The sequence below is a fragment of the Cetorhinus maximus genome, chromosome 3 (genome assembly GCF_964194155.1).
Source record: "Cetorhinus maximus chromosome 3, sCetMax3.hap1.1, whole genome shotgun sequence".
Classification (NCBI taxonomy): domain Eukaryota; kingdom Metazoa; phylum Chordata; class Chondrichthyes; order Lamniformes; family Cetorhinidae; genus Cetorhinus; species Cetorhinus maximus.
Genome location: NC_135881.1, coordinates 19,693,596 through 19,719,552, shown reverse-complemented (window position 1 = coordinate 19,719,552; position 25,957 = coordinate 19,693,596). Strand labels below are relative to the sequence as shown.

Genomic DNA, 25,957 nt, shown 5'->3' with positions numbered 1-25,957 from the left:
GTGATTAGGAAGGCAAATAGAATGTTGTTATTTATTGCAAGGGGAATTGAATATAAAAGTAGGGAAGTTTTGCCAAGTTTTACAGGGCTTTGGTGAGACCACATCTGGAGTAGTGTACAATTTTGGTCTTCTTATTTAAGAAAGGATATAATGGCGTTAGAAGCAGTACAGTAAAGGTTCACTGATTCCTGGGATGAAGGGGTTATCTTATGAGGAAAGGTTATACAGGTTGCGTCTGTATCCATTGGAGTTTAGGCGAATGAGAGGTGATTTTATTGAAACATATAAGATCCTGAGGGGACTTGACAGGGTGGATGCTGAAAGGATGTTTCCCCTTATGGGAGAGGCTAGAACTAGGGGACACAGTTTAAAAATAAGGGGATTCCATTTAAGAGGGAGATGAGGAGAATTTGTTTCTCTCATAGGGTCGTCAGTCTGTGGGATTCTCTTTTCCAAAGAGCAGTGCAGGCAGGGTCAGTGAATATTTTTAAGACTGAGTTAGACAGATTCATGATTAACAAGGGAGTCAATGGATATAGGGTGAGAGACAGGAAAGTAGAATTGAGGCTACAGTCAGATCAGTCATGATCTCATCAAATGGTGAACCAAATGGCCTATTTCTGCTCCTAATCTGTATGTTTGTTCTTCCAATTTTTTCTCCCTACGGGAAGATGTCTAAGCTCCAGTCAGTACGTTCTCCGCCCACCACCCCCCACCCCCCCACCACCACTTTTAGTTAAAATAGTAACTGAGAATTTCCCCAAATAATAGAGTAATACTGATCACGAAGGTGTAAGATTGCTTCAGCTGATGTCAGTCAAGGCAGCAGCTGAGATGAGCTAATTGCCTGAGTGTGCCAAGGCTAGGATTCGGGGGGGCGGGGGGGGAGGGAAATCAACCAGGATACATTAACCACATCCTACCCTCTCACAATCCTGGCCATCATCATGTCTGTTGGCTCACCTGACACAAAAGACCACCTGCCCTCTCACCCCTATAGGGTGCCCAGATTCTCACATCCCTCCTTTGATCAGCTCAATTGGACACTGATCTGTCAGATTTCCCCTTTCATCTGGTCACTGGTCACAAAGATCATCCCACAACATTTCAGGTCCTTCCCATGCTCCCCAAGCGGAATTCCAACTTTTGCCTTCCTGCCACAACACGGAGCACCATTGTGCTCCAGCTCCCCAGAATTCAGCAGCACTTCCCTCATTTCCATTCAGCAATTGAGCCTCTGCTCTTCATTCAATGAACATTAACATTGTCCACTCCCATAAGTAACATGCAGCATGTGCAACAACATAACACTCAAGACTTTCATAGCTCCCACCCAGTAACATTTAGGGTTCTGTACTGGGCCTCAGCTTTTCACTATATTTATAAATTACTTGAATGAAGGAATAGAGAGCCATATATCTAAGTTTTCTGACAGCATTTAAGTTGGGTGGCATAGTAAAAAGTGTGAATAGGAGCAAAAAGCTGCAAAGGGACACGGAAAGATTAAGTGAGTTTGAAAAATTGTGGGAGATGAAATTTAATGTAGCAAAGGGCGAGGTCATCTACTTTGGACCCAAGGAAGATAGATCAGAGCATCTTCTAAATGGTAGGAAGCTAGATACCGTAGATGAGCAGAGAGGTTTAGGGGTCCAAATGCATAAATCACTAAAAGTTAGTGGGCAGGTACAAAAAATAATTAAAAAAGCTAATGGAATGATTGCCTTTGTAATAAAAGGGTTAGGATGCAAAAAGGTGGAAGCTATGTTATTGATGTGCAAAGCTCCCGTTAGCATCCATCTGGGGTGCCACATTTAGTTTTGGGCAATGCACCTCAGGATGGATATCCTGGCCTTGTGCAGATTCACCAGAATGATAATGGAGCAGAAAGGGCAAAATCATGACGGCAAGTTCCATAGACTAGGCTTGTACTCCCTTGGATATAGAGGATAAAAGGGTGATCTAATTAAGGCATTAAAAATTGTCAAAGGAGTTGATGGAGAGAAACTATTTCCAGTGGTGTGGTAGAGTCCAGAATACGGGACATAGCCTTAAAATTAGCATAAGTTCATTCAGGAATGATATCAGAAAGCACGTAACACTAGAACCATAGAACACTACAGCACAGAAAAACAGGCCATTCGGCCCTTCTAGTCTGTGCCGAAATATTATTCCGCTAGTCCCATTGACCTGCACCCAGTCCATAGCCCACCAGACCTCTCCCATCTAATATCTAATATAGAATTCCAGATTGCCATTAATATTAGTGGAAATCTGGAATTCTGCCCCAAAGAGCAATTGAAGCTGGGTCAATTGAAAATTTCAAAACATAGATCGATCGATTTTTGATGAGCAATGGCATTAAGCAGGACTAAGGCAGGTAGGATGAGGAACAGGGTAGGTGATGACATGAGGGGAGGGAAAGAAAGAAAAACAATAGAAGAAAAAGGATAGAATTTTTACTAACTTGGGAGATTGAGAATTATCCAGAACTAAACTTTACTGTTACCATTTGTTGATGAATTAATAGATTTGGTCAAAATATTTTTTGAAATAAAATTTCAACCACCAATTTTGTTTCTCAAAAAATGAAATTTGGAATGACCAAAGGTAAAGTTTTAAAGAAAGTAAACATTTCACCACAATGGACCTACATATATCCGTTTTTAATGTTGTTATCTAAATAGCAACAACCTCTCCCAAAAGCACAAACTTGTGCTTGAACTCGACGCGTTATCAGAGTGGTGACTCAGCCAGGGCCTACAGTGTCAACATGTGCAATGCACACAATTTTCCAACAGGATCATTTAAATGAGTCAAATCATAGACTTCTCTCAGTCTCTGTACAATTTGTTTGATTGTTTTTCAAAATTATTTAAAAGGTTATGGAGGATCAGAGGTATCTAGGGTGGTAAACACATTTCCTGAAAGTGCAAGTGCAATGCAGGAACTCATGTTTTGGGTTGATGAACAGGGCCAAAGGGCACAGTATTTAAGAGATGATCAGGTTGGACAAAGCAATGGTTAGGCCAATTAGAAAACATGAAACAATGTTTGGGCACTCCATAATAGAAAAGACAGGCAGAGTACAGCACAGAACAAAAACAGAATTACCTGGAAAAACTCAGCAGGTCTGGCAGCATCAGTGGAGAAGAAAACAGTTGACGTTTCGAGTCCTCATGACCCTTCGGCAGAACTGAAGTATAGTTAGGTGAGAGGTGAAAGTTCTGCCGAAGGGTCATGAGGACTCGAAACGTCAACTGTTTTCTTCTCCACCGATGCTGCCAGACCTGCTGAGTTTTTCCAGGTAATTCTGTTTTTGTTTTGGATTTCCAGCATCCGCAGTAGCTTTTAGCTTTTTGTTTTTATCTAGAGTACAGCACAGGTTCACTAAAATGATAGCAGGATGATAAACTCAAGATACTAGAACTATTTCTACAGGAACAGAGAAGGCCAAGTGGAGATTTAATAGTTTATTTTTAACGTACAACAGGGCCTTGATAAAGTTAATATGGAAGACTATTTTGTCTAGTTGAGAAGAAAGCAAACATGTATCATTAATTGGAGTCACTAAGGGAGTTTTAAAAGTGAGATTATGAGAAATTATTTTACGCCAAGGGTTGCTGAGGCAGACCATTGTATAGCTTAAGGGGGAAAGTAGCAAAACATTTTGAAGCACAAAGCATCGCGATTAATTCAGCATTGGTTTAACATGGCCCGTACAAACTAGAGGTTAAATGGCTTCCTTGTGTGCTGCAGGTTTATACTGACTATCGAGTGATCTTCTGAAAGTTTTTAACATTACATTTCCTGTATGTGTTTCAATAAATACGTATGAACAGAACTGACCATGACACAGTATGAACGAATAAGTTATTTTTTTTTTAAAAAAGTGTTTTTGGAAAGCAAGGAGCTTGTGGCTTTCCAACATCAAAATCTAGCCTCGAAACAGTGATTCCAAAAGGCATGTCAGGAGGATCCGAGTCGATGGCTCGCATCGCTGCGCAGATTTTATGCCACAAAACGAGCTCCGGGGTGAGTTTTAAATTTAGCGCCAGATTGAATTTCATTCTTTCTTCCCCCCCACCCCGCCTGCCCCGTCTGTTTGTTCGCAGTGGGAGACGAGGGATATTAAAATGGTATTACAATAAATGAATATTTAAAGTTCCTCCCACTCGAGGGGCGGGGGGGAAAGACGCCTCCTTTGACGCCATGCGTTGATACGTGAACCTTCCTCTCCCTCTCTCTGCCTGCCCCTCAGGAGCAAACTACTCACACATCTGCCATCTTAGTAAAGGAGTGGGGGGGGGTGGGGGGAAGGGAAAGATCTCGGACGGCCCTAGGAATTAATCATATTTTACCATTACTTTTTTTTTTTGGCGGGCTGGGGGTGGTGGTGGGGGGGGAGGGTGGGGTTTTGGGTGGGGGGGGGATAGGGGGTGAAGGAAAAAAAAAAGTGGAGGGTGTTTGAAAATATATATCAATAAAATGCCAACCAGCTGCGCGGCCTACGGATGTACAGCGGTGTACAGGAAAAACACCAACACCAGCTTCCACAGGTAGGTGAAGAGTGAACAAGAAACGTGGCATCTCGGTTTAATAACCCCTGGGTTACTGAGGAGAGGAGAGGGGGGGGGGGGGGGTGAGCTTGTTCCCCACTGAAGGTTAAGCCGGGCCTGTTTAACTCGAGCAGCAGCGGCGGCCGTTCCCATGGCTCCCGCCACTGCGGCCTAAGGGCTTTGGGTTTTTGGGGGGGGGGGGGGGGGGGCGGTTGGGAGAGAGCTGGCCGTTATTTTTCTCATTTCTTCCCCCACTTCCCGTTAGAGAGTTTGATATCGTGCGAATTGCCGCCCAATCTCCAATCCTCTTTCCCCATCGTGCGGCGCCTACCTGCGGTCAGGGGGATTGAAGTCTGCCGCTGGCCTGCCGAATGCGGCATATTAATTTTTTTCTCTCTTCCCAATATGGGGGGGGGGGGGGAGGTGGAGGTTGGTTGGTTGGTTGGTTGGTGGGTAGGTGGGGGGGAGGGGAGGTGCAGCCGGAAGTGCGGACCCCGGCGCGTGCCCGCTCAGCAGCGGGATCACTTCCGGTAGGCGCTCGGCTCGGCAGGCCGGAAGGTGAGGGAGGGGAGCCGGGTGGTCCCCCCCGCCCTGGCCCCGCCCCGGCCTTCTCGCTCGGCTCCACCCAGCCCAGCCCAGCCCCCGATTCCTCTCGCTCCGCCCCCAGCTCCCCCCACTCCGGTTCTTCCGATTCTCGGGTCTCGCCCGTCGGGCCCCGCGCCCCATCCCTTCCGATCCTCGGGCCCCGCCCCATGTCTCCCCATTCGGGACCCGCCCCATGTCTCCCCATTCGGGACCCGCCCCTTGTCTCCCCTCCTCGGGCCCCGCCCCCCTCCATGTCTCGCCCATCGGGCCCCGCCCCATCCCTTCGGATCCCGGGGCCCCGCCCCCTGTCTTTCCCTCGGGGCCCCGCCCCCTCCCTGTCTACCCCCCCTCGGGCCCCGCCCCCTGTCTTCCCTGTCCCGGTCCCCGAGGTCCATCACGGGGCCTTCAAGTTTGTCTTGTTGCTTGAGCTCTTGTCTATAGCAACAACTTGTATTTATATAGCAACTGCAATGACTTGCATTTATCTAGCTATAGCAACCAAATTCACATCTAGTAACCCATTTATATCGCTATAGCAAAGAAATGCAATTATACAGCAGACTTGCATTTGAACAGTTAGAGGAACAACTTGCATTCACACAACAGGCTTGTCCAACCTTTTCACTTTGGAGGGGTGGGGGCACATTTCCATATTTTTCTCCCTCAAGGGGCCGATGAGCTAATTTTGGAATGACAAGGTTTAGAACAACTTTAAACTGAATTTCAAAAAAAGTTGAGGTATTAAGAAAGAAACAGTTGCTGAGCAAAAATAAAGCAATGTCATGGCGTTAAGTTTTTCTTTTAAAAACAGTAATTCATGAAAATGACCAGTGTTAGAGAGAGTCCGAGTACATGTATGCCAGGCTCACTCCTAGTCTCAGGATGCTCACTCAATCACCCTCACCCACTGTGAGTGGGTGTGTGTATGTGTTGGTGTGTGATGGTGAGGGTAATGAGAAACCTGAGACTGGGAGTAAGGCATACAGAATCATATTCTCTCTCTCTCACTCCCACACACACAGTCACTCACTCTCTCAATCTACCACACGCAGTCACTCACTCACTCTCAATCTCCCACATGCAGTCACTCACTCACTCTCAATCTACCACACGCAGTCACTCACTCTCTATCTCCCACACGCAGTCAGTCACTCACTCTCTCAATCTCCCACATGCTCAGTCACTCACTCACCCACTCAACCTCCCACGTGCAGAATCACTCACTCACCCTCTCAGTCTCCCATATGCACAGCCATTACTCACCCTCTCACTCCTGCACACAGTCCCACACACATACACACACTCTGACTCCTGCACAAAGTCACATATTCAGTCTCTCACTCCCACACAGTCACACTGTCTCTCACTCTCACACATCCTCACTCTCACACTCACTCACTCTCACTCCCCCATATGCACAAACACACTCTCTCCCCTTCTCTCTCCCCCTCACACACTTTCTTTCTCTCTCACAACCCCCCACATTCACACTCACTCTCTCTCACTCCCCTATACACTCACTCTCTCATGCACCCCACACACACTCACTCTTCCCCACACACTCTCTCTCCCCCCACACACTCTCTCTGTCTCTCCATCCATACACATTCACTCTTTCTCTCTCCTACAGAGAAACACACACACTCCCTCTCTTTCACTCGCACACACACTCACTCGCTCACTCCCACACACACTCACTCATTCTCTCTCTCAGACACACTCTCTCTCTCACTCCTACACACACACTCATTCTCTCTCTTACTCCCAGACACACACACTCAATCTATCTCCCTCTCACACACACTCACTCCCTCTCTCACTCCCCCGTATACACACACACTCTCTCCCCCACAAACTCTCTCACTCTCTTTCTCCCCCACTACACACACACACACTCACTCTCTCTCTCACTCTCACACACCCCCACATACATATTCACTCTCTCTCTCCTCCCACACACACATTCACTCTCCCTCTCACTCCCCCATACACTCACTCTCTCACACACTTCCCCCACACACTCGCTCTTCCCCACACACTCTCTCTCCCCCCTCACACTCTCTCTGTCTCTCCATCTCACACACATTCACTCTCTCTCCTACAGAGAAACACACGCACCCACTCTCTCTCTCCCATACACATTCACTCTCTCTCTCATTCCCACACACACTCTCTCTCTCTCCCTCTCAGACACACTGTCTCTCTCTCACTCCTATACACACACACACTCATTCTCTCTCTTACTCCCAGACACACACACTCTATCTCCTCCTCACACACACTCACTCTCTCTCTCTCTCACACCCCCGACATACATATTCACTCTCTCTCTCTCCCCCCACACACACACTGTCTCTCTCACTCCCCCATACACACTCTCTCACGCACTCCCCCCACACACTCACTCACTCTTCCCCATACACTCTCTCCCGCCACACACTCTCTCTCTGTCTCTCCATCTCACACACATTCACTCTGTCTCCTACAGAGAAACACACACACCCACTCTCTCCCATACACACTCACTCTCTATCTCATTCCCACACACACTCTCTCTCTCCCTCTCAGACACACTCTCTCTCTCTCACTCCTACACACGCACGCTCATTCTCTCTCTTACTCCCAGACACACACACTCACACTCTATCTCCCTCTCACACACACTCACTCTCTCTCTCACTCCCCCACACACTCACTCACTCTCTCTGTCTCAATCCCACACACATAGAAACATAGAAAATAGGAGCAGGAATAGGTCATAAGCACATAAGAACTAGGAGGAGTAGGCGTAGGCAATTCAGCCCCGCGAGCCTACCCCCCATTCAATACAATCATGGCTGATCTCATTTTGGCCTCAACTCCAATTTCCCGCCCTCTCCCCATAACCTTTCAACCCATTACTAATTAAAAATCTGTCTATCTCCTCCATAAATTTATTCAGCGTCCTGGCATCCACTGCACTCTGAGGTAGTGAATTCCACAGATTCACAACCCTTTGAGAAAAGTAACTCCTCCTCAACTCTGATTTAAATCTACCGCCCCTTAGCCTAAAACTATGGCCTCTCATTCTAGAATGCCCCACAAGGGGAAACATCCGCTCCACGTCTACTTTGTCTATCCCCTTTAGCATCTTATATACCTCAATTAGATCTCCTCTCATCCTTCTAAACTCCAGCGAGTATAGGCCTAAACTGCTCAATCTCTCCTCATAAGACAAGCTCCACATCCCTGGAATCAATCTAGTGAACCTCCTCTGAGCCGCCTCCAATGAATCCCATATTACTATTGCTCTCCCACTCTTTTTTCCCCTTCTCTGTGCAGCTGAGCCACTCATAGTGCCATGGACTTGGCTCTTGTTGCATTCCCATGAGATAGATATTAACCCTTAAAAGTCCCTGTCTCGCCAAACTCCAAAAGAAGCACTCAATGCAGCCCAAAGCAGCACTCCAGTGCAGACACAAACTCACAAACTCACTGTCTTTCTCACTCCCACACACACACACACTCTCCCCATACACACACACAAACTCACTCTCTCTCACTCCCCCACACACACACACTCTCTCACTCCCCCCCCAAACACACGCACACTCACTCCTCCACACACATACACGCGCTCTCTCTCTCTCTCTCTCCCCCCACACACACTCACTCTCTCACTCCCCCCCCACACACATACACACTCACTCTCTCACTCCCCCCCAAACACACACACACACACACTCACTCACTCTCACTCCTCCACATACATTCTCTCTGTCTCACTCCTCCGCACACATACACACTCTCTCTCTCCCCCCACACACACTCTCTCTCTCACTCCCCCCCCACACACATACACTCTCTCTCTCTCCCCCCACACACACTCTCTCTCTCACTCCCCCCACACACACTCTCTCTCTCACTCCCCCCACACACATACACACTCTCTCTCTCCCCCCACACACACACACACTCACTCTCTCACTCCCCCCCACACACATACACACTCACTCTCTCACTCCCCCCCCCCAAACACACACACACACTCACTCTCTCTCACTCCTCCACACACATACTCTCTCTCTGTCTCACTCCTCCACACACACACTCTCTCTCACCTCCCCCCCACACACACATTTTCTCACTCCCCCCCACCCCCCTCGCCCCACACACACAGTCTCTCACACACAGCAGTGAGCTCACTGCCGTGCCGCCCTGCTCCACACCCTCATAGCTGCTTCCAGAATCTTCCATTCCAACTTACCTGTTTGACAGGCATTTTGAAAACTGGCTGTCAGGGCCACATTGAGGGGCCCCGAGACCCAGGGTAATGCTCTGGGGACCCGGGTTCAAGTCCCACTATGGCAGATGGTGGAAGTTGAATTCAATAAAAATCTGGAATTAAAAGTCTGATGATGACCGTGAAACCATTGTCGATTGTTGTAAAAACCCATCTCATTCACTAATGTCCTTTAGGGAAGGAAATCTGCCGACCTTACCTGGTCTGGCCCGCATGTGTCTCCAGACCCACAGCAATGTGGCTGACTATCAAATGTCCTCTGAATTAGGGATGGGCAATAATTGCTGGCCCAGCCAGCGACACCCACATCCCATGAACGAATTTTTAAAAAAATTTAATTTCATCTGCCTCTTGTAGGCCCATTCCAACAACCCATCTAAGTCTTTTTGCAGTTTTAGAATGTCGTCTTCGCATCACAATACTTCCCAGTGTCATATCATCTGCAAATTTTGAAATTGTGCCCTGTACACCAAGGCCTAGGTCATTTGCTTTCATCTAGGTCACTAATATATATCTGGAAGAGAAGGGTTCCAAATACCAACCCTGGGGAACTATAAGCCTTCCTCCAGTCTGAAAAGCAAACGTTCACCACTACTCTGTTTCCTGTCACTTAGCCAATTTCACATCCACGTAGCTACTGCCCCTTTTATTCCATAAGCTCTAACTTTGCTCACAAGTCTGTTGTACACCACATCGACAGCATTACCCTCACCAACTCTCTCTGTTACCTCATCATTAAAAACTCAAACAAAGGCAGTTAAACACCATAACAAATCCATTGCTGGCTTTCCTTAATTAACTTGCGTTTTCCCAATTGACTCTTAATTTTGTCTCGAATTATAGTTTCTAAAAGCTTTTCCACCACCAAGATTAAACTGACTGGTCTGCAGTTATCTTTACACCGTGCTATGAACAAGATTATAACATATGTAATTCTCCAGTCTTCTGGCACCACCCTGAGTCTGAGGAAGATTGGAAAATAATGGCCAGTGCCTCTACAATTTCCGCTCTCACTTTCATAGACGTTTACAGCACAGAAGGAGGCCATTCGGCCCAATTGTGTCCGCACTGGTCAACAAAGATCTGACTACACCAATCCCATTTTCCAGCGCTTGGCCCATAGCCCTGGAGGCTATGGCAAGGCAAGTGAATATCTAAATCTTCTTAAATGTTACAAGAGTTTCTGACTCAACCACTCTTTCAGGCAGTGAGTTCCAGACTCCTACCACCCTCTGGTGAAAATATTTCTCCTCAACTCCCCTCCTAGCCTTCTACCTCTTATCTATGGCCCCTAGCTATTGACCCCTCTACTAATGGAAAAAGTGTCTTCCTATCCACCCTACCTATGCCCCTTGTAGTCTTATATACCTCCATCGGGTCCCCTTTCAACCTTCGCTGCTCCAAGGAAAACAACCCCACCCTATCCAATCTTTCCTCGTAGCTGAAGCAGCATCCTGGTAAATCTCCTCTGCACCCTCTCCATTCCAGTGCAATCACATACTTCCTATAATGTGGTGACTAGAACTGCACACAGTACTCCAGTTGTGGCCTAGCCAGCATTTTATACAGTTCCAGCATAACCTCCCTGTTCTTGTATTCTATGCCTCATTACCATTGCATGTACCTCATCTGGTCTTGGTGCCTTATCAACTTTAAGTGCAGATAGCTATCCAATGCCTCCTCCTTATCAATTTTAAAGCATTCTAAGTGTTTGAATTACCTCCTCTTTCACCATGAGATGGGCAGCATCTTCTTCCTTGGTAAAGACAGTTGCAAAATATTCATTTAGTACCTGAGCTATGCACCCGACTCCATGTGGAAATATCCTTTTTGGTCCCGAATTGCCCCCACTCCTCCTCGTACCACCCTTTTACTATAAATATGCTAACAGAAGACTTTTGGATTCCATTTTATGTTAACTGCTAGACTCTTCTCATACTATTTCTTTGCTTCTCTTATTTGCTTTTTCAGTTCCCCTCTGAACCTTCTATATTATGTTATCCATCTGACATCTGTCGGAAACACATATATTCAGCTTCATCTTAATCTCTATCTCTTTCGTCACTCAGGGGGACCTGATTTGTTTGTCCCACCTTTCCACTTCATGGGACTATACCTTGACTGTACTTTGAACTATCTCTCCTTTAAAAGCAGCCCATTGTTCAGTTACAGTTTTACCTACTAACCTTTGATTCCAAGTTTTCTGGGTCAGATCCATTCTTACCCCATTGAAGTTGGCTTTCCCCCCAATTAATTATTCTTATTCAGGATTGCTCCTTGTCCTTCTCCATAGCCAACCTAAACTTTATCACACAATGATTGTGAGTCCCACTTGATGTGTTGTCACCCTGTGGCAGGGTAAAGGATATCACGGATAGGGCACAGAATATTCTGCAGGGGGGTGGGAGTGAGTCAGAAGTTGTCACACACCTTGGTACCAACGATATAGGAGGGACAGGCATCAAGGTCCTCCGGTCAGATTTTCAGGAGCTAGAGAGGAAGTTAATAAGTAGAGCTTCTGGATTACTCCCATGTGCTAGTGAGAGTAGGAATAGGAAGATAGTGAGGATCAATGTGTGGCTTGAAGCATGATGCAAGAGGGAGCACTCCTTAGGGCATTGGGACCAGTTCTGGCAGCAGAAAGCAACTATTCGAAAGATGCGGCTTGCACCTTGACAGGACTGAGACCAATATCCTCATGGGGATACTAATGTGGTTGGGGAGGATTTAAACTAAATTCGCAGGGAGATGGGCACCAGCATTATAGAAGTTGAAAAGAGGAATAAGGTGCATGAAGTTAAAATTCTAAGCAGGCTAGAGAAGGGAATAGTTCCATATTAGATAAGTGAAAGATTAAAAGCTTTGACAAGATGTCTCTCCTTTCAGCAACATTCAAGTTTTGTAGTACCAAGCAATTCTTTGAAAGAGCTATCCAATTAGTTCCGCTCCACCTCATTCACCTTGGCCTTGAAAGTTTTTCCTCTTCAAGCACGTACCCAATACACCTTTTGAATTTTACCATTGAATCTGCTTCCGTAAGACTTCCAGTGCATTCCAGACAACAATTTCTTCTCCACCGATGCTGCCAGACCTGCTGAGTTTTTCCAGGTAATTCTGTTTTTGAACAATTTTCTCTGTCTTCTTTATAAACAGATCTCCTCATTTCCACTCTTTTTCTTTGCTACTTGCTTTAAACGGGTGCTGTCTTGCTTACTGACCCTCCCACAAGCAGAAACAGTTTTTCCATTTTTACTAGCGTCAAAATACCTCATAATTTTGGAGGGATTATACGTTTAGAATATTTATAAATTACAGATCTGCAGATCGGAGAAAGGTAACTTGTTGTCCATTTCTTTTTTTTTAAGGTTTCCCTCTAACCCTCGGAGACGGACGGAGTGGATACGGCTAGTTCGACGTGAAAACTTCAAGCCAAGCAAACACACCTTCCTTTGTTCAAAACATTTTGAGCAGACGTGCTTTGACCGGACAGGACAAACCAGGCGCCTCCGAGAAGATGCTGTCCCTACGATATTCGACTTCCCGCCACATATGCAAAACGTAAGGCCAGGATCTTGCTGGCGCTAAGCTGTAGACGTCATGCGGTCGTCGTTAACATAAGAAATAGGTGCAGAAGAAGGTCGTTCAGCCCATCGATCCTGTCCCCACCATCCAATATGATCGTGGTTGACCTTCAGCTTCACTTCCCTGCCTGCTCCCGTATCACATGATTCCCTGAGAGACCAAAAACCTGTCCATCTCAGCCTTAAATATATTCAACGAAGAGGCATCCACAATCCTCTGGGGTAGAAAATTCCAAAGATTCACAACTCTTTGGACGAAGAAATTTCTCCTTATCTCAGTCCTAAATGATCGTCCCTTTATCCTGAGACTATCCAGTATTCTAGATTCCCCAGCCAGGAGAAACAACCTCTCAGTTTCTACCCTTTCAAGCCCTTGCAGAATCTTTTATGACTCGATGAGATCACCTCTCGTTCTTCTGAACTCCAGAGAACATAGACTCAATTTACTCAGCCCGGAGTTCTATTGGGCTGGATTTTTGTGGAGTCGGCACCCCCCCCAATTTTTGCTAGTGTGGGAGAAGGTTGTGGGCAGTGAGCCCACACTCTGCACTCCTGAACTGGCTGGCTCCACTATGGGGATAAGCATCTCCTAGCTCTTGACAATTTTCGTAGATTCGGACCAGCTTTTCAAGGACTCGTGGTTCATGGCCCCCCAGGGGGTGTCGTGAACCATAGTCTGCAATGAGGAAACCTTTTGAACGATAACCATACCACCCATGCTAACTCATGCCCCTTCACCCACCCCCAATGGCCCCTCATACCCTCCATAATAACTCATGGCACTAAATGCTCACTCACCCTGTATACACTCTGTATAGATTCAATGAACCCTATAGTAACATTGGCATGTGTGGAAAAGCTTTAAAAAAGCCATTCATAATTTTCTTAACAACCTGTTGTTATTATAAACCTATAAAAGTGTCAATCAGCCAGCCCTTTAAGGTATCATTAGCAAAAACTACAGGCACTTGACACCTCTTTATCTTGTATATAATGCTTAATGAGGCTTGGCTGGGAGCCCAGATATCATTGGTTTATTGAAATAGGTGAACAGAATGAAACATTGCTTGATTGATAGTTTTTCCCTTAGATCTATTTTGTCAATTGCACAATGTTTATTTATACCCCCACCTCCCTGTCGCTGCCCCTCCACCTCGCCATTCTCTGCCTCCCTGTCACACCCCCTCTCCCTCCATTTGTGTCCCCATCCTTCCACCTCTGTCACCCTGCCTCCCTGTTTTTCTCCCTTCTCTCTGCCTCCCTGTTGCCCTCCTCTTTGCCTCCCAGTTGCCTCCGCTTCTCTGCACCCACCTGTTACACCTTCCCTCCACCTCCATTGCCCCTCTTGTCTCTCCGCCTCCCTGTCACCCTCCTGCCTCCCTGTTGCACTCCACTCTACCTCCCTGTGCACCCCCCACCCCCAATCTCTCCACTCCCTGTCACCCCTGTGCTTCCCAGCCATGACTAAAATTGGGAAGCAAGACACATTCTTCACATGGGCCAGTATTTGGACATGATTGGGGTATGAAAGGGGAAAGAGATGATGTTTACAGGGTAGGGGATTAAGGCTAATCTCAAACAGAGACACCAGCACCCTTCAAAATTGGAGGTACCCTTCAATGAGGAATTGCCATTAATTGCCAAGATCTGAGCCATGACCTCGACTTAACAGTCAGGGCACTATAATCATCCTCAATACACCTTGGTAGAGAGGGGACAATCAGCTGAGGCTCCTCCTTGCTTAACACTGTCCATAAAGTGCCTATAAGTGCACTTACAGGATAAGCATGGGATTGAACTTGACCGCAGCTGACCTCACTCTATTGAATAGCCTCCCAACATCTAGATGTCAAACACTAAATTTGTTTGTGTGTATGTTTTTTTTTACAGAAATTAGTATCCAGGAAAACCCCCCTGACCTCTGCGGGTATCAGTAACCAGCAGGACCCATCCAAGTCTAGCACTAGCACTAGTACTAGTACTACTAGCACTAGCACCAGCACTAGTACTTGCACCACCAGCAGCACAGAAGTTTTCCAAGAGCACAGCTATTGTTTGGCTAATCCTGTCGTGGCCAAGAGGAAGGTGTTCCAATTGCAAGATGAAGTGGACTACCTCAGACAACAAATAAGGATCAGCAGGCAGAGGGAACGTCGAGTGGTCAAGAAATGGAGAGGGATCAGCAACCTTCTTGAGGAACTGAAAGAGAAAAACCTTTTGCCGAGTGGCAGAGGAGCGGAGCTTGTTCAGTCTGTCTTGACTGATGAATCATTTAAAGGCAGATGAGCTCACCAGACTTTCACTAGTGCGTGGGCACAGTGACCTGACAAGGCAGTTTTGCTTCACTTTACTGTCCACTTCTTTTGACCCTAAAGCATAGGAACGAATTTTTTGAACAACCCTTTTATTTACCAAACTCTGAAATGCCTGGGTGCTTTGGTTTATTGGTTGTTGTTTGCTTCAGCAGTCGATATAAAAACATTCATGAGTGATGCACATGGCATTTGTAGACTTGAAATGTAACCAAGTGGTGCAGCTGTTGTTATGGGGAAAACAGGTGTATGATTTAGTGGCAATAGACACCTGCTTGCGAAACATGGCCAGAATAGGTACTTTCTCTATCATGGCTTGCCAGAAAGAATTGGCCAGTTAACTCGAGCAATGCCATGACTATGTGTTATTCAGTGGCTCCTGATAAATTACTAGCCAACTATGTGCCTTGACACGAGCCTCAGAAGGACAGCCCTTCTGAACCATAGTAATGTTTTTGTCTCCCATACCAATTGCCCTCTCTGTGATTGCCAATTAGTGCTCAAGATTGGACAGTTTTATGCTTTGTACTTGCACACACCACACGCTGGATTGAGACTGCACCTGATCCATTTGATACAGGCTTTTTACAGCCAGCAGTAAGTGAGAGAAGGAGAAACGTTTATCCTACTAATTGAATAGAATATCATCACTAATAGGTGCTGACCAGAAAATCAGAAGCCTGTGTCTTTGCAGATGTCACAAGCATCTACACCTGCAACATGAGGAACCCAAACAGATGCAGTCTTCAGAACCGACTGTGGTGGTAGGTCATTATCAACTGATAATTTTTTTTTTAGAAGTGGCAAATAAACAATTTTGAATTTCAGGAAATCCATTAGGAATACATTAAGTGCTTATGCAACCAACAGGGCAAGCCAGGCCATGTGCAATCAGCAGACTGGAAAAACAACTGACAGTGCAAGATAAATGCACAGATCTTAACTTCATCTGTTGCTAGCTCTTGCCTGTGGGACTGAAGGAGATCACGCCTAGATGAGGTATTGCCTTTCATTGAGCAATAAAGGTCATCGACAAGTCGAATGTCTCCCAATAATGCATCAGTGTTATGTATTTGATAAAAAAAAAACGTTTTTCAGTTTTAAGTGAGACCTCAAGAAGCTCTGCTAATTGCTCAGCTGGCTAAGGCAATGAGTAGCTGAGACATACAGGCAAGGACGTTTCCCAGCCTCGATTCTTGGTCTGTACTTAATTAGCTGATCTCAGTCAGCGAGGGCGTGGGAGCACAAATAATTAGGCTTATGGCCTCCTCCCCCGTCTTCCAGGACAGAAGAGGGGAAATTAACCAGGGTGATCTCTATCCAGGTAACCGTACTGAAAGTGCAGGGTGCAGAGTGATGACCAAATTGTGGTTTCAAAGCAATGTGATTAAATTGCCTGCTAACAATTACAGTCTGCGGTCAGTTCTGCAGAATGTCCACTTGTATGAGGCATGAAGGAGGAAATTGCACCCTATGGACTTGTAACCCAGCAATGATTCAAGAGAAGAGAGTTGGCAGAGAAAAGAAGGGGAAATAAAAAAAATATATAAAAACCTTAAGTGGCCAAGGGGATTTTTTTTTTAAGATTAAGTTAAAACGAGCCATGTATTAAAATCAGATACTTCCAAAAGTTTCAGCCTTTCTTTACAAACCAATTTCTCTTATTTTTCTTGCCCACCCGCTGAAGTGCCTTTCCATCTAATTTTTTATAAATGTAGTCAGGACCATTTTTAAATTACAAGTTTTCAAATATAAACATTCAAGGGAGAATGAACGAAGTCATTTTTACCCCTGAGGGGTGGATTTTCCTAGAGTGCCAGAGGCGGCTTTGGAGGCAGGTAGGCAGCAAATTCAGGGCGGAGGACGATGTGCCGGTTGGCCGACATGTTGCCGCCGCCACCTCGATTTCTCTGGTGTTTCCGTGGACATGACCAGCCCCGCAGCAACGGGAATGCAATGCACGCATTTAAGGAGTCACTTGACAGCGCTAATTGAAGGAACAGAGTAATTTTACCAGCGTCACGTGGCCTCCCCGCTGTGTCCCACCCACCCCCCACACACACATATACACACACACATACATACACACACACACATACATACACACATACGCATATATACACACACACACACATATACACACACACACACACACATATACACATACACACATACACATACACACACACACACATACACACACACACACATATACATACACACACATATACACACACACACACATATATACACAGATACGCATATATACACACACACATACACACACACATATACACATACACACACACATACACACACACACACATATACACACACACATATACACACACATATACACACACACATAGACACACACACATAGACACACATATACACACACACACATATACATACACACACACATACACACACACAAACACACACAGGCAAGTAAAAGGAGGTGGCTGCACATGCAGTCGGATGGGGGGTGGGGGTGGTAGACTGAATTACAGATGAAGGATTTAAATGATACAGGCAGAAAACGATAAGGCTGCTGTCTTTCCAGAGATAGCCTATTAATGTCATTTTAAGTGTGGAATTCCTGCGGACGGATGTCTCCCAATAATCACGGGGGTCTCAGCCGCTCCCCCTGATTCTGATGGCAGCGGCTGCAGTGATTTTCCCTGCCTGTCACTCACAGTGAGGATGACTAACCTCCCTTGAAGTGGACCCTGCTCACCTCAGCTCCTGCCTCCGGAACCTGCCGGCCATCCCTAATTGGGCAGCGAACATGGAGGTGGCCCAATAATTGGCTGCCTCCAGTAAGATTCAGCCGGCAGACATGCTACAACATCAAGCAGGACAGCACCTGAAAATGATCCCAATGTCACACTCCCAATGCTCACAAAAACATTCAACTCATAGGTTCCCAAGAGCTAGGAATAAGCAATGTTCATGTAAAACTCTGATGTTGCTAACTGGAAAATGTTTTCCATGATGCTTGCGTTATGCATTTGAAAAAGCCCATATGCTACCTCATGTCCGGTTCCCTGCATTGGGAAGAAATAGTCTTTATTGCTCCTTTCATTTCTCTTCGTCGCTGCTCACTTCTCCAGTCTTATGCTTTCACCTTCTCTCAGTTTCAGTCTCTCCCTGCTGAAATCAGTAATCAGTGGACAGAGATTTAAAAGATGAAAGAACCAGCAATCTAGGATGCACTGTCTGAAAGAGTAGTGGAAGCAGATTAAATAATAACTTTGAAAAGGGAGTTGTTTAAATACTTGAAGGGGAAAAATTTGCAACGCAATAGAGCTAAGTGGATAGCTCTTTCACGGACAGAATGGTCTCCTGTGCTGATTCATTCTATGATTCTAAATCACCTGCCTCTCTTCCTTTCTATTGACTGCTGTATACTTAAAGGGGGAAAAGAAAGTCATGGGGAAGTACTGTTTGCTAAAACAATCTATTCCCTCTCCCCTTGCCATCCTTTTTCAAGTGAAAAGTAACATCATGACAAATCTCTTCAACATCTTGATCGAAGCAATATTATGATTGCTGTTCTCTCTTTCCCAGTCTTGCTGGTGACATCAATTAAGGGGCGTGTTCTGGAGTGGCTATGTTTTAAACAGTCGAGGTCATAACTTATCATGCCAGATCATTGTTGCCCAATCCTGGGAAAACACGTTACAGGCAGATTTATGGCCGTACGACTTCCTGGGGGATTCAGAGCAGTTCTTAGGCCAGTTTTCAGTCACCTTGCAGTTGTTTGAAGTTGACTTGATCAGCCTGTCCTTCTCCACCACTCCTCCTCTATTTAAATGACTCCCCTCTTGCTTCTTTCAGCATAACTAGCACAGTACCAGCTGCTCTGCTTGCACCGTCACCTCTGCCATTGGTCCATTCCACCCCCTGTTCATCATACCCATGCTACCCGTTGGTGATGTTTTGGAGTCACATTCTATACACACGCTGACTAAACCCAGCTTTGACTCTCCCACCATTGGCTCCACAACTAGCACTAAGCGGTTCATTTGCTCGTCTGACAAAGCTTTGTGTAGCCTTAGCAAGAATAAGGCTCCAACAGAGGGTGCTGGTGAGAAGTGACTGAAGCATCCTGGGAGAAGTCATCACAGCCACCGCGACTCAGGAGGGAACCGAGGAGAAGGATTCTTGCACTCAACAGAAGGAAGGGCATCCAACAGAGGGCGCTGGTGAGAAGTGACTGAAGCATTCTGGGAGAAGTCATCGCAGCCACCGCGACTCAGGAGGGAATCGAGGAGGACCCACTGTCAAAGAACGGAATAGCCCCAAACATTACATTGCTGTAGTGTTTCCATCCCTCCCTCCTCATCAAATCTGAATAAAAAAGAGAGTCAGGAAGAGGCAGTGCCTTCAGGAGTGCACCAGACCTGCGAGGGACACTCTTCTGAAAGTGGATTTTAAAGAAAAAGCAGCTGATTGGTGAGTGACCCTGGGAGCAGACTTGGAGGGAGGAGCACCGGAGCGGTGAGTATAAATCTAGCTTACCTCAGGGATTCGCGGCCTTGTCTCCAGGGAATAGCACCGGAGCGGTGAGTATAAATCTAGCTTACCTTGGGGATTCGCGGCCTTGTCTCTAGGGAGCAGACTCAGAGGGAGGAGCATCGGAGCAGTGACCTCGGGGCACAGAGTAACTGAAGCCAAAGCTGAAAAAATGACGTCACAGGAAAGCTGTGACCTGATTGGTTGGTAGGAAATCTGCACCAAATTTGAAAAAAAAAACACTGCAAAGCTAATTAGTAAATTAATTGTCTAAGTAGAGATGGCTGGGCAGGTGATGTGCTGTAGCTGTATGATGTGGGAGCTGGCAGATCCCATTGTGAGCCGCAGTGACCACATCTGCAGCAAGTGTTGGTTGCTGGAGGAACTCCGGCTAGAATTGATGAGCTGGAGTCCGAGCTCCGGACGCTGTGGCACATCCGGGAGGGGGAGAGTTACCTGGACGCTTTGCATCAGGAGGCGGTCACACTCGGTAGATTAAGTACCTCAAGTCCGGTCAGTGGTCAGGGTCAGCAGGGTGTGACTGCAAATGAGGCAGGTAAAGGGATCCTGTGTTCAGGAACAGAGGAGCCTCAGCTCTTGACCTTGTCCAATAGGTACGAGGTACTTGGTCCCTGTGTGGATGAGGAACAGGGCTGTAGGGAGGATGAGCCAGCTGACCATGGCACCGTGGCACAGGAGGCCATTCAAGAGGGGGGAGCAAAAAGACAAGTGGTAGTTGTAGGGGATTCTATAATTAGGGGAATTGATAGCTTCCTTTGTAAGCAGGATCGAGAGTCCCGCATGGTATGTTGCCTGCCCGGTGCCAGGGTGAGGGACATCTCTGACCGGCTTGAAAGGATATTGGAGAGGGAGGGGGAGGATCCAGTTGTTGTGGTCCACATCGGGACAAACAACATAGGTAAGACTAGGAAAGAGGACCTGTTTGGGGATTATCAGGAACTAGGAACTAAATTAAAGAACAGGTCCTCAAGGCTTATAATCTCCAGATTACTACCCGAGTCACGTGCAAATTGGCATAGGGACGCGAGAATAAGGGAAGTAAACACGTGGCTAAAGGAGTGGTGCGGGAAAGAGGGGTTCCATTTCGTGGGGTATTGGCATCAGTATTGGAACAGGAGGGATCTGTACCGTTGGGACGGTCTCCACCTGAACCGATCTGGGACCAACGTTCTAGCGAAAAGGGTAAATAGGATGGTCAACAGGACTTTAAACTAGAAAGTGGGGTGGGGAGGGAAGGGTAAAACTCCAAGAAGTATGACTAATGGAAAACAAAGCAGCAGGTTAGCATGTGGGGGGGTGGATTCAACTTCATGGAAAATTATGAAAAAACTGAAAAGAAAGGAGAGCCCAGGAGAGGCTATTAAAGTCTCCAGAACACAAAATAGGACAGAGTGTTTGGAAAGGGCTAGGAATCTAACTTCAAGCACATCAGATAAAGGGATGACAATGAGAAAGGGGATGGGAAATACAGGACTGAAGGTGTTGTATCTGAATGCACGCAGTATATGAAATAAGGTAAATGAGCTTGTGGCGCAAATTGAAATTGGCAGGTATGATGTGGTGGGCATTACGGAGACATGGCTGCAAGGGGATCTGGACTGGGAGCTAAATATCCAAGGATATACATCCCATCGAAAAGATAGGCAGGTTGGCAGAGGGGGTGGGGTTGCTTTGTTAGTAAGAAATGAAATTAAATCGATAGCAAGAAAGAGTCAGTAGGGTCAGATGATGTAGAATCTGTGTGGGTAGAGTTGAGGAATCACAAAGGTAAAAAAACCATAATGGGAGTTATGTACAGGCCTCCGAACAGTAGTCAGGATGTGGGGCACAAGATACACCAGGAGATAGAAAAGGCGTGTAAGAAAGGCAAGGTTACAGTGATCATGGGGGATTTCAATATGCAGGTAGACTGGGAAAATCAGGTTGGTAATGGATCCCAAGAAAAGGAATTTGTGGAATGTCTACGAGATGGCTTTTTGGAGCAGCTTGTGGTAGATCCCACTAGAGAACAGGCAATTCTAGATTTAGTGATGTGTAATGAGGCAGATTTGATAAGGGAGCTTAAGGTGAAGGAACCCTTAGGAGGAAGTGACCATAATATGATAGAATTTACCCTGCAATTTGAGAGGAAAAAGCTGGAATCAGATGTAACAGTATTACAGTTGAATAAAGGCAACTACAGAGGCATGAGGGAGGAGCTGGCCAGAATTGACTGGGAGATGAGCCTAGCAGGAAAGACAGTGGAACAGCAATGGCAGGAGTTTCTGGGAGTAATTTGGGAGACACAGCAAAAATTCATCCCTAGGAAGAAGAAGCATACTAAAGGGAGGATGAGGCAACCATGGCTGACAAGGGAAGTCAGGGACAGCATAAAAGCTAAAGGGAAAGCATACAATGCGCGAAGAGGAGTTGGAAACCAGGCGATTGGGAAGCCTACAAAGACCAACAGAGGACAACTAAAAAAGAAATAAGGAGGGAGAAGATTAAATATGAGGGCAAACTAACCAGTAATATAAAAGAAGATTGCAAGAGTTTTTTTAGATATGTAAAGGGTAAGAGAGAGGCAAAAGTGGACATTGGGCTGCTGGAAAATGACGCTGGAGAAGTCGTAGTGGGGAACAAAGAAATGGCGGAGGAACTGAATAGGTACTTTGCGTCAGTCTTCACAGTGAAAGACACGAGTGACATCCCCAAAGTTCAAGAGAGTCGGGAGGGGGCAGAGGTGAGTATGGTGGCCATTACCAAGGAGAAGGTGCTAGGAAAACTGAAAGGTCTGAAGGTGGATAAATCACCTGGACCAAATGGATTACACGCCAGAGTTCTGAAGGAGATAGCTGAAGAGATAGTGGAGGCGTTAGTGGTGATCTTTCAGGAATCACTGGAGTCAGGGAGGGTCCCAGAGGACTGGAAAATCGCTAATGTAACCCCCCTGTTTAAGAATGGAGTGAGGCAAAAGATGGGAAATTACAGGCCGATTTGCCTGACGTCGGTCGTTGGGAAGATTTTAGAGTCCATTATTAAGGATGAGATTTCAGAATACTTGTAAGTGCATGGTAAAATCGGGCAAAGTCAGCATGGTTTCATCAAGGGGAGGTCATGCCTGACAAATCTGGTGAGGACGTAACGAGTAGGTTAGACAAAGGAGAGCCAATGGATGTTATCTACTTGGACTTCCAGAAGGCCTTTGACAAGGTGCTGCACAGGAGGCTGCTCAGTAAGATAAAAACCCATAGTGTTAGAGGCAAGGTACTAGCATGGATAGAAGATTGGCTGTCTGGCAGGAGGCAGAGAGTGGGGATGAGGGGGTCCTTCTCAGGATGGTGGCCGGTGACTAGTGGAGATCCGCAGGGGTCAGTGTTGGGACCACAACTTTTCACTTTATACATTAATGATCTAGATGAAGGAACTGAGGGCATCCTGGCTAAGTTTGCAGATGATACAAAGATAGGTGGAGGGACAGGTAGTATTGAGGAGGCGGGGAGGCTGCAGAAGGATTTGGACAGGTTAGGAGAATGGGCAAAGAAGTGGCAGATGGAATACAACGTGGGGAAGTGTGAGGTCATGCACTTTGGTAGGAAGAATAGAGGCATGGACTATTTTCTAAATGAGAGAATTCATAAATCTGGAGTGCAAAGGGACTTGGGAGTCCTAGTCAAGGATTCTCTTAAGGTTAACTTGCAGGTTGAGTCAGTAGTTAGGAAGACAAATGCAATGTTGGCATTTATTTTGAGTGGACTAGAATATAAAAGCAGGGATGTGCTGCTGAGGCTTTATAAGGCTCTGGTCAGACCACATTTAGAATATTGTGAGCAATTTTGGGCCCCGTATCTCAGGAAGGATGTGCTGGCCCTGGAGAGGGTCCAGAGGAGGTTCACGAGAACGATCCCAGGAATGAAAGGCTTAACATATGAGGAACGTTTGAGGACTCTGGGTCTATACTCGATGGAGTTTAGAAGGATGAGGGGGGATCTGATTGAAACTTACAGAATACTGAAAGGCCTGGACAGAGTGGACGTGGGGAAGATGTTTCCATTAGTAGGAGAGACTAGGATCCGAGGGCACAGCCTCAGAGTAAAGGGAAGACCTTTTAGAACAGAGATGAGGAGAAACTTCTTTAGCCAGAGAGTGGTGAATCTATGGAATTCATTGCCACAGAAGGCTGTGGAGGTCAGGTCATTGAGTGTATTTAAGACCGAGATAGATAGGTCCTTGATTGGTAAGGGGATCAAAGGTTACGGGGAGAAGGCGGGAAAATGGGGTTGAGAAACTTATCAGCCATGATTGAATGGGGGAGCAGACTCGATGGGCCGATTGGCCTAATTTCTGCTCCTATGTCTTATGGTCGTATGGTCTTATAAAGCTATCCTGTTGACCTCTCATCTAAAACAAAACTCCCCATCCCAGCCACTGTATCCCTTTCTCAAGCTGCTTGCTCAGGTTAAACCTGTCGGCGCATATGCATTGTCCACCCTGAGCTGATGTTTGAACCCCATTTCCTAGCCTTCACCAAATCCACCTACCCCCACCCCACTGCCCAGCCATTTCCAGCTCTGTAATGTTCCTTGTCTCTGTCTCACCTTCACCCACATCACTGCCAAAACTCCCACCCACAAACTTGATGCCCAACCTTTCCCAACTAAACTCCTGAGTTCCACTCTGCACAAACTCCTAACTCATCCAAAACTTCACTGACCGCAACCTATTCCACACTAAGACTTAGATAAAAGCAAAATACTGCGGATGCTGGAAATCTGAAACAAAAACAGAAAACGCTGGGAAAAACTCAGCATGCCTAGCAGCTCCGAAGCAGAGTCATACGGACTCGAGACGTTAACTCTGTTTCTCTCTCCACAGATGCTGCTAGACCTGCTGAGTTTTTCCAGCATTTTCTGTTTTTGTTCCATACTAAGACTTGTTTGTCGCCCAACTGTTTTTTACCGGTCTTCATTGATTCGTCCTAAAGCATTGATTTTCAAAATTACCCTGATACATCTTTTCCCAATTTCAGAAGGCAGCTCAAAACCTCTCCCTTTACCCATATCTTCCTCCAAATTTTCTCTTACTTCGTATCTTAGTACCCTTCACCTCACCCCTGCCTCACCCAAGCCCTCAGCCCCACTTTCTTTTGTGAAATACCTTTTAGTATTTTAGTATGCCTACTATGTCAAACTTGCTAAAAAAGGAATTCATCCTTGACCAAGTCTCTGACCTTCCTGTTGTTTCACCCTTCCCTCTTAAATCATTTATAACGGTCCCCATTCTTGCCTACAAAGGGGGAAAAAAAAACATGGAAACAGGAGTGCCAGTGCATGAATTAAGGAGTGAGAATTCTCCTTAAAATTTGGAAGGAATAAATGAAATAGCGGCCTCAAGATTAGGCCCCTTCCCTCCACCACAACAGGCAAGAGAGGCTCGGGAGCTGGTTATTAAACATTTTAAATCCTGAAATACGTTCCCAACCCACCGCGTGTGCACCTTTCTTTTTATGCAGTAGGCTTTAAGTTATGAGTGTTCCGTCCTGCCTTTAGCATGTTTAGATCAGGCTCCCACAGCGCAGATGGGATCCTAATTTTAAATTTAATTAATTTAGATTTAAGAACTGATGGGCATGTTTCCCAGGGCATGGGGTGCCTGGCAGCAATAGGGACATAAGAGAAGCTGCAGGAGTGCTTTAAGAGCACTCCTTGTGGGCCAAGAGAAACAGGGGGCCTCATCCCACCACCCCCCCTCCACCCCAAGACCACTCCAGGAAGGTTTGCCCTCTCCTTAATTCCTCAATTTGGAAACCCACCCCCAACTAGCTCCGATCACAAGCCCCAATCTCTTCATTCCGATATTGCCGGGATCTGCCCCCCACCACCACCATCCTTCAGTCTCTGCTGGCCCCAGCTCCGGTTTCCTGTGGCTGTTTTTTCTGCTCGGCAACCAATCAATTTGGCCGGCTGCTGGGCTGGAAATACAAGGAGGAAGTATTAAATGAGATCTTGCCGTCTTAGACACGTTACCGTCCTCCCCCGTACACTCCCCTTTCATATCAGAGCTGCTATTTCTTTGATCAGGCATTTAATAGCAAGGGGGCATAAACTTTGTATTAGTACT

General features: G+C 46.3%; 2 protein-coding genes across 3 annotated transcripts in view; one reads left to right on the top strand and one right to left on the bottom strand.

The window, feature by feature from the left end:
• The window catches only part of galnt11 (UDP-N-acetyl-alpha-D-galactosamine:polypeptide N-acetylgalactosaminyltransferase 11 (GalNAc-T11)), a 180,479-nt gene extending 175,514 nt beyond the window's left edge, over nucleotides 1-4,965 (bottom strand). Inside the window, exon 1 of the mRNA XM_078536890.1 lies at nucleotides 4,888-4,965. The gene's annotated coding sequence lies outside the window, so the exon portion shown is untranslated. The remainder of the gene's footprint in view (nucleotides 1-4,887) is intronic.
• On the top strand, nucleotides 4,257-16,875 carry LOC144676499 (THAP domain-containing protein 2-like). 2 transcript variants are annotated; one of them, XM_078536900.1, is made up of 3 exons: nucleotides 4,257-4,556; nucleotides 12,789-12,981; nucleotides 14,895-16,875. In XM_078536900.1, exons 1-3 carry the CDS (start codon nucleotides 4,486-4,488, stop codon nucleotides 15,288-15,290), a joined length of 660 nt encoding a protein of 219 aa, XP_078393026.1. In that variant the 5' UTR covers nucleotides 4,257-4,485; the 3' UTR covers nucleotides 15,291-16,875. The 2 variants fall into 2 exon arrangements, with proteins under 2 accessions (XP_078393026.1, XP_078393033.1); XM_078536907.1 differs by lacking the exon at nucleotides 4,257-4,556 and adding an exon at nucleotides 10,442-10,565.
• The last annotated feature ends 9,082 nt before the right edge of the window (nucleotides 16,876-25,957 follow it).

Coding starts and splice junctions, on each gene's coding strand:
- LOC144676499 (XM_078536900.1), top strand. CDS start 4,486: ATGCCAACCAGCTGCGCGGCCTACGGATGTACAGCGGTGTACAGGAAA. Junction 4,557..12,788: donor ACCAACACCAGCTTCCACAG/GTAGGTGAAGAG, acceptor TTTTTTTTTAAG/GTTTCCCTCTAACCCTCGGA. Junction 12,982..14,894: donor TCCCGCCACATATGCAAAAC/GTAAGGCCAGGA, acceptor TTTTTTTTACAG/AAATTAGTATCCAGGAAAAC.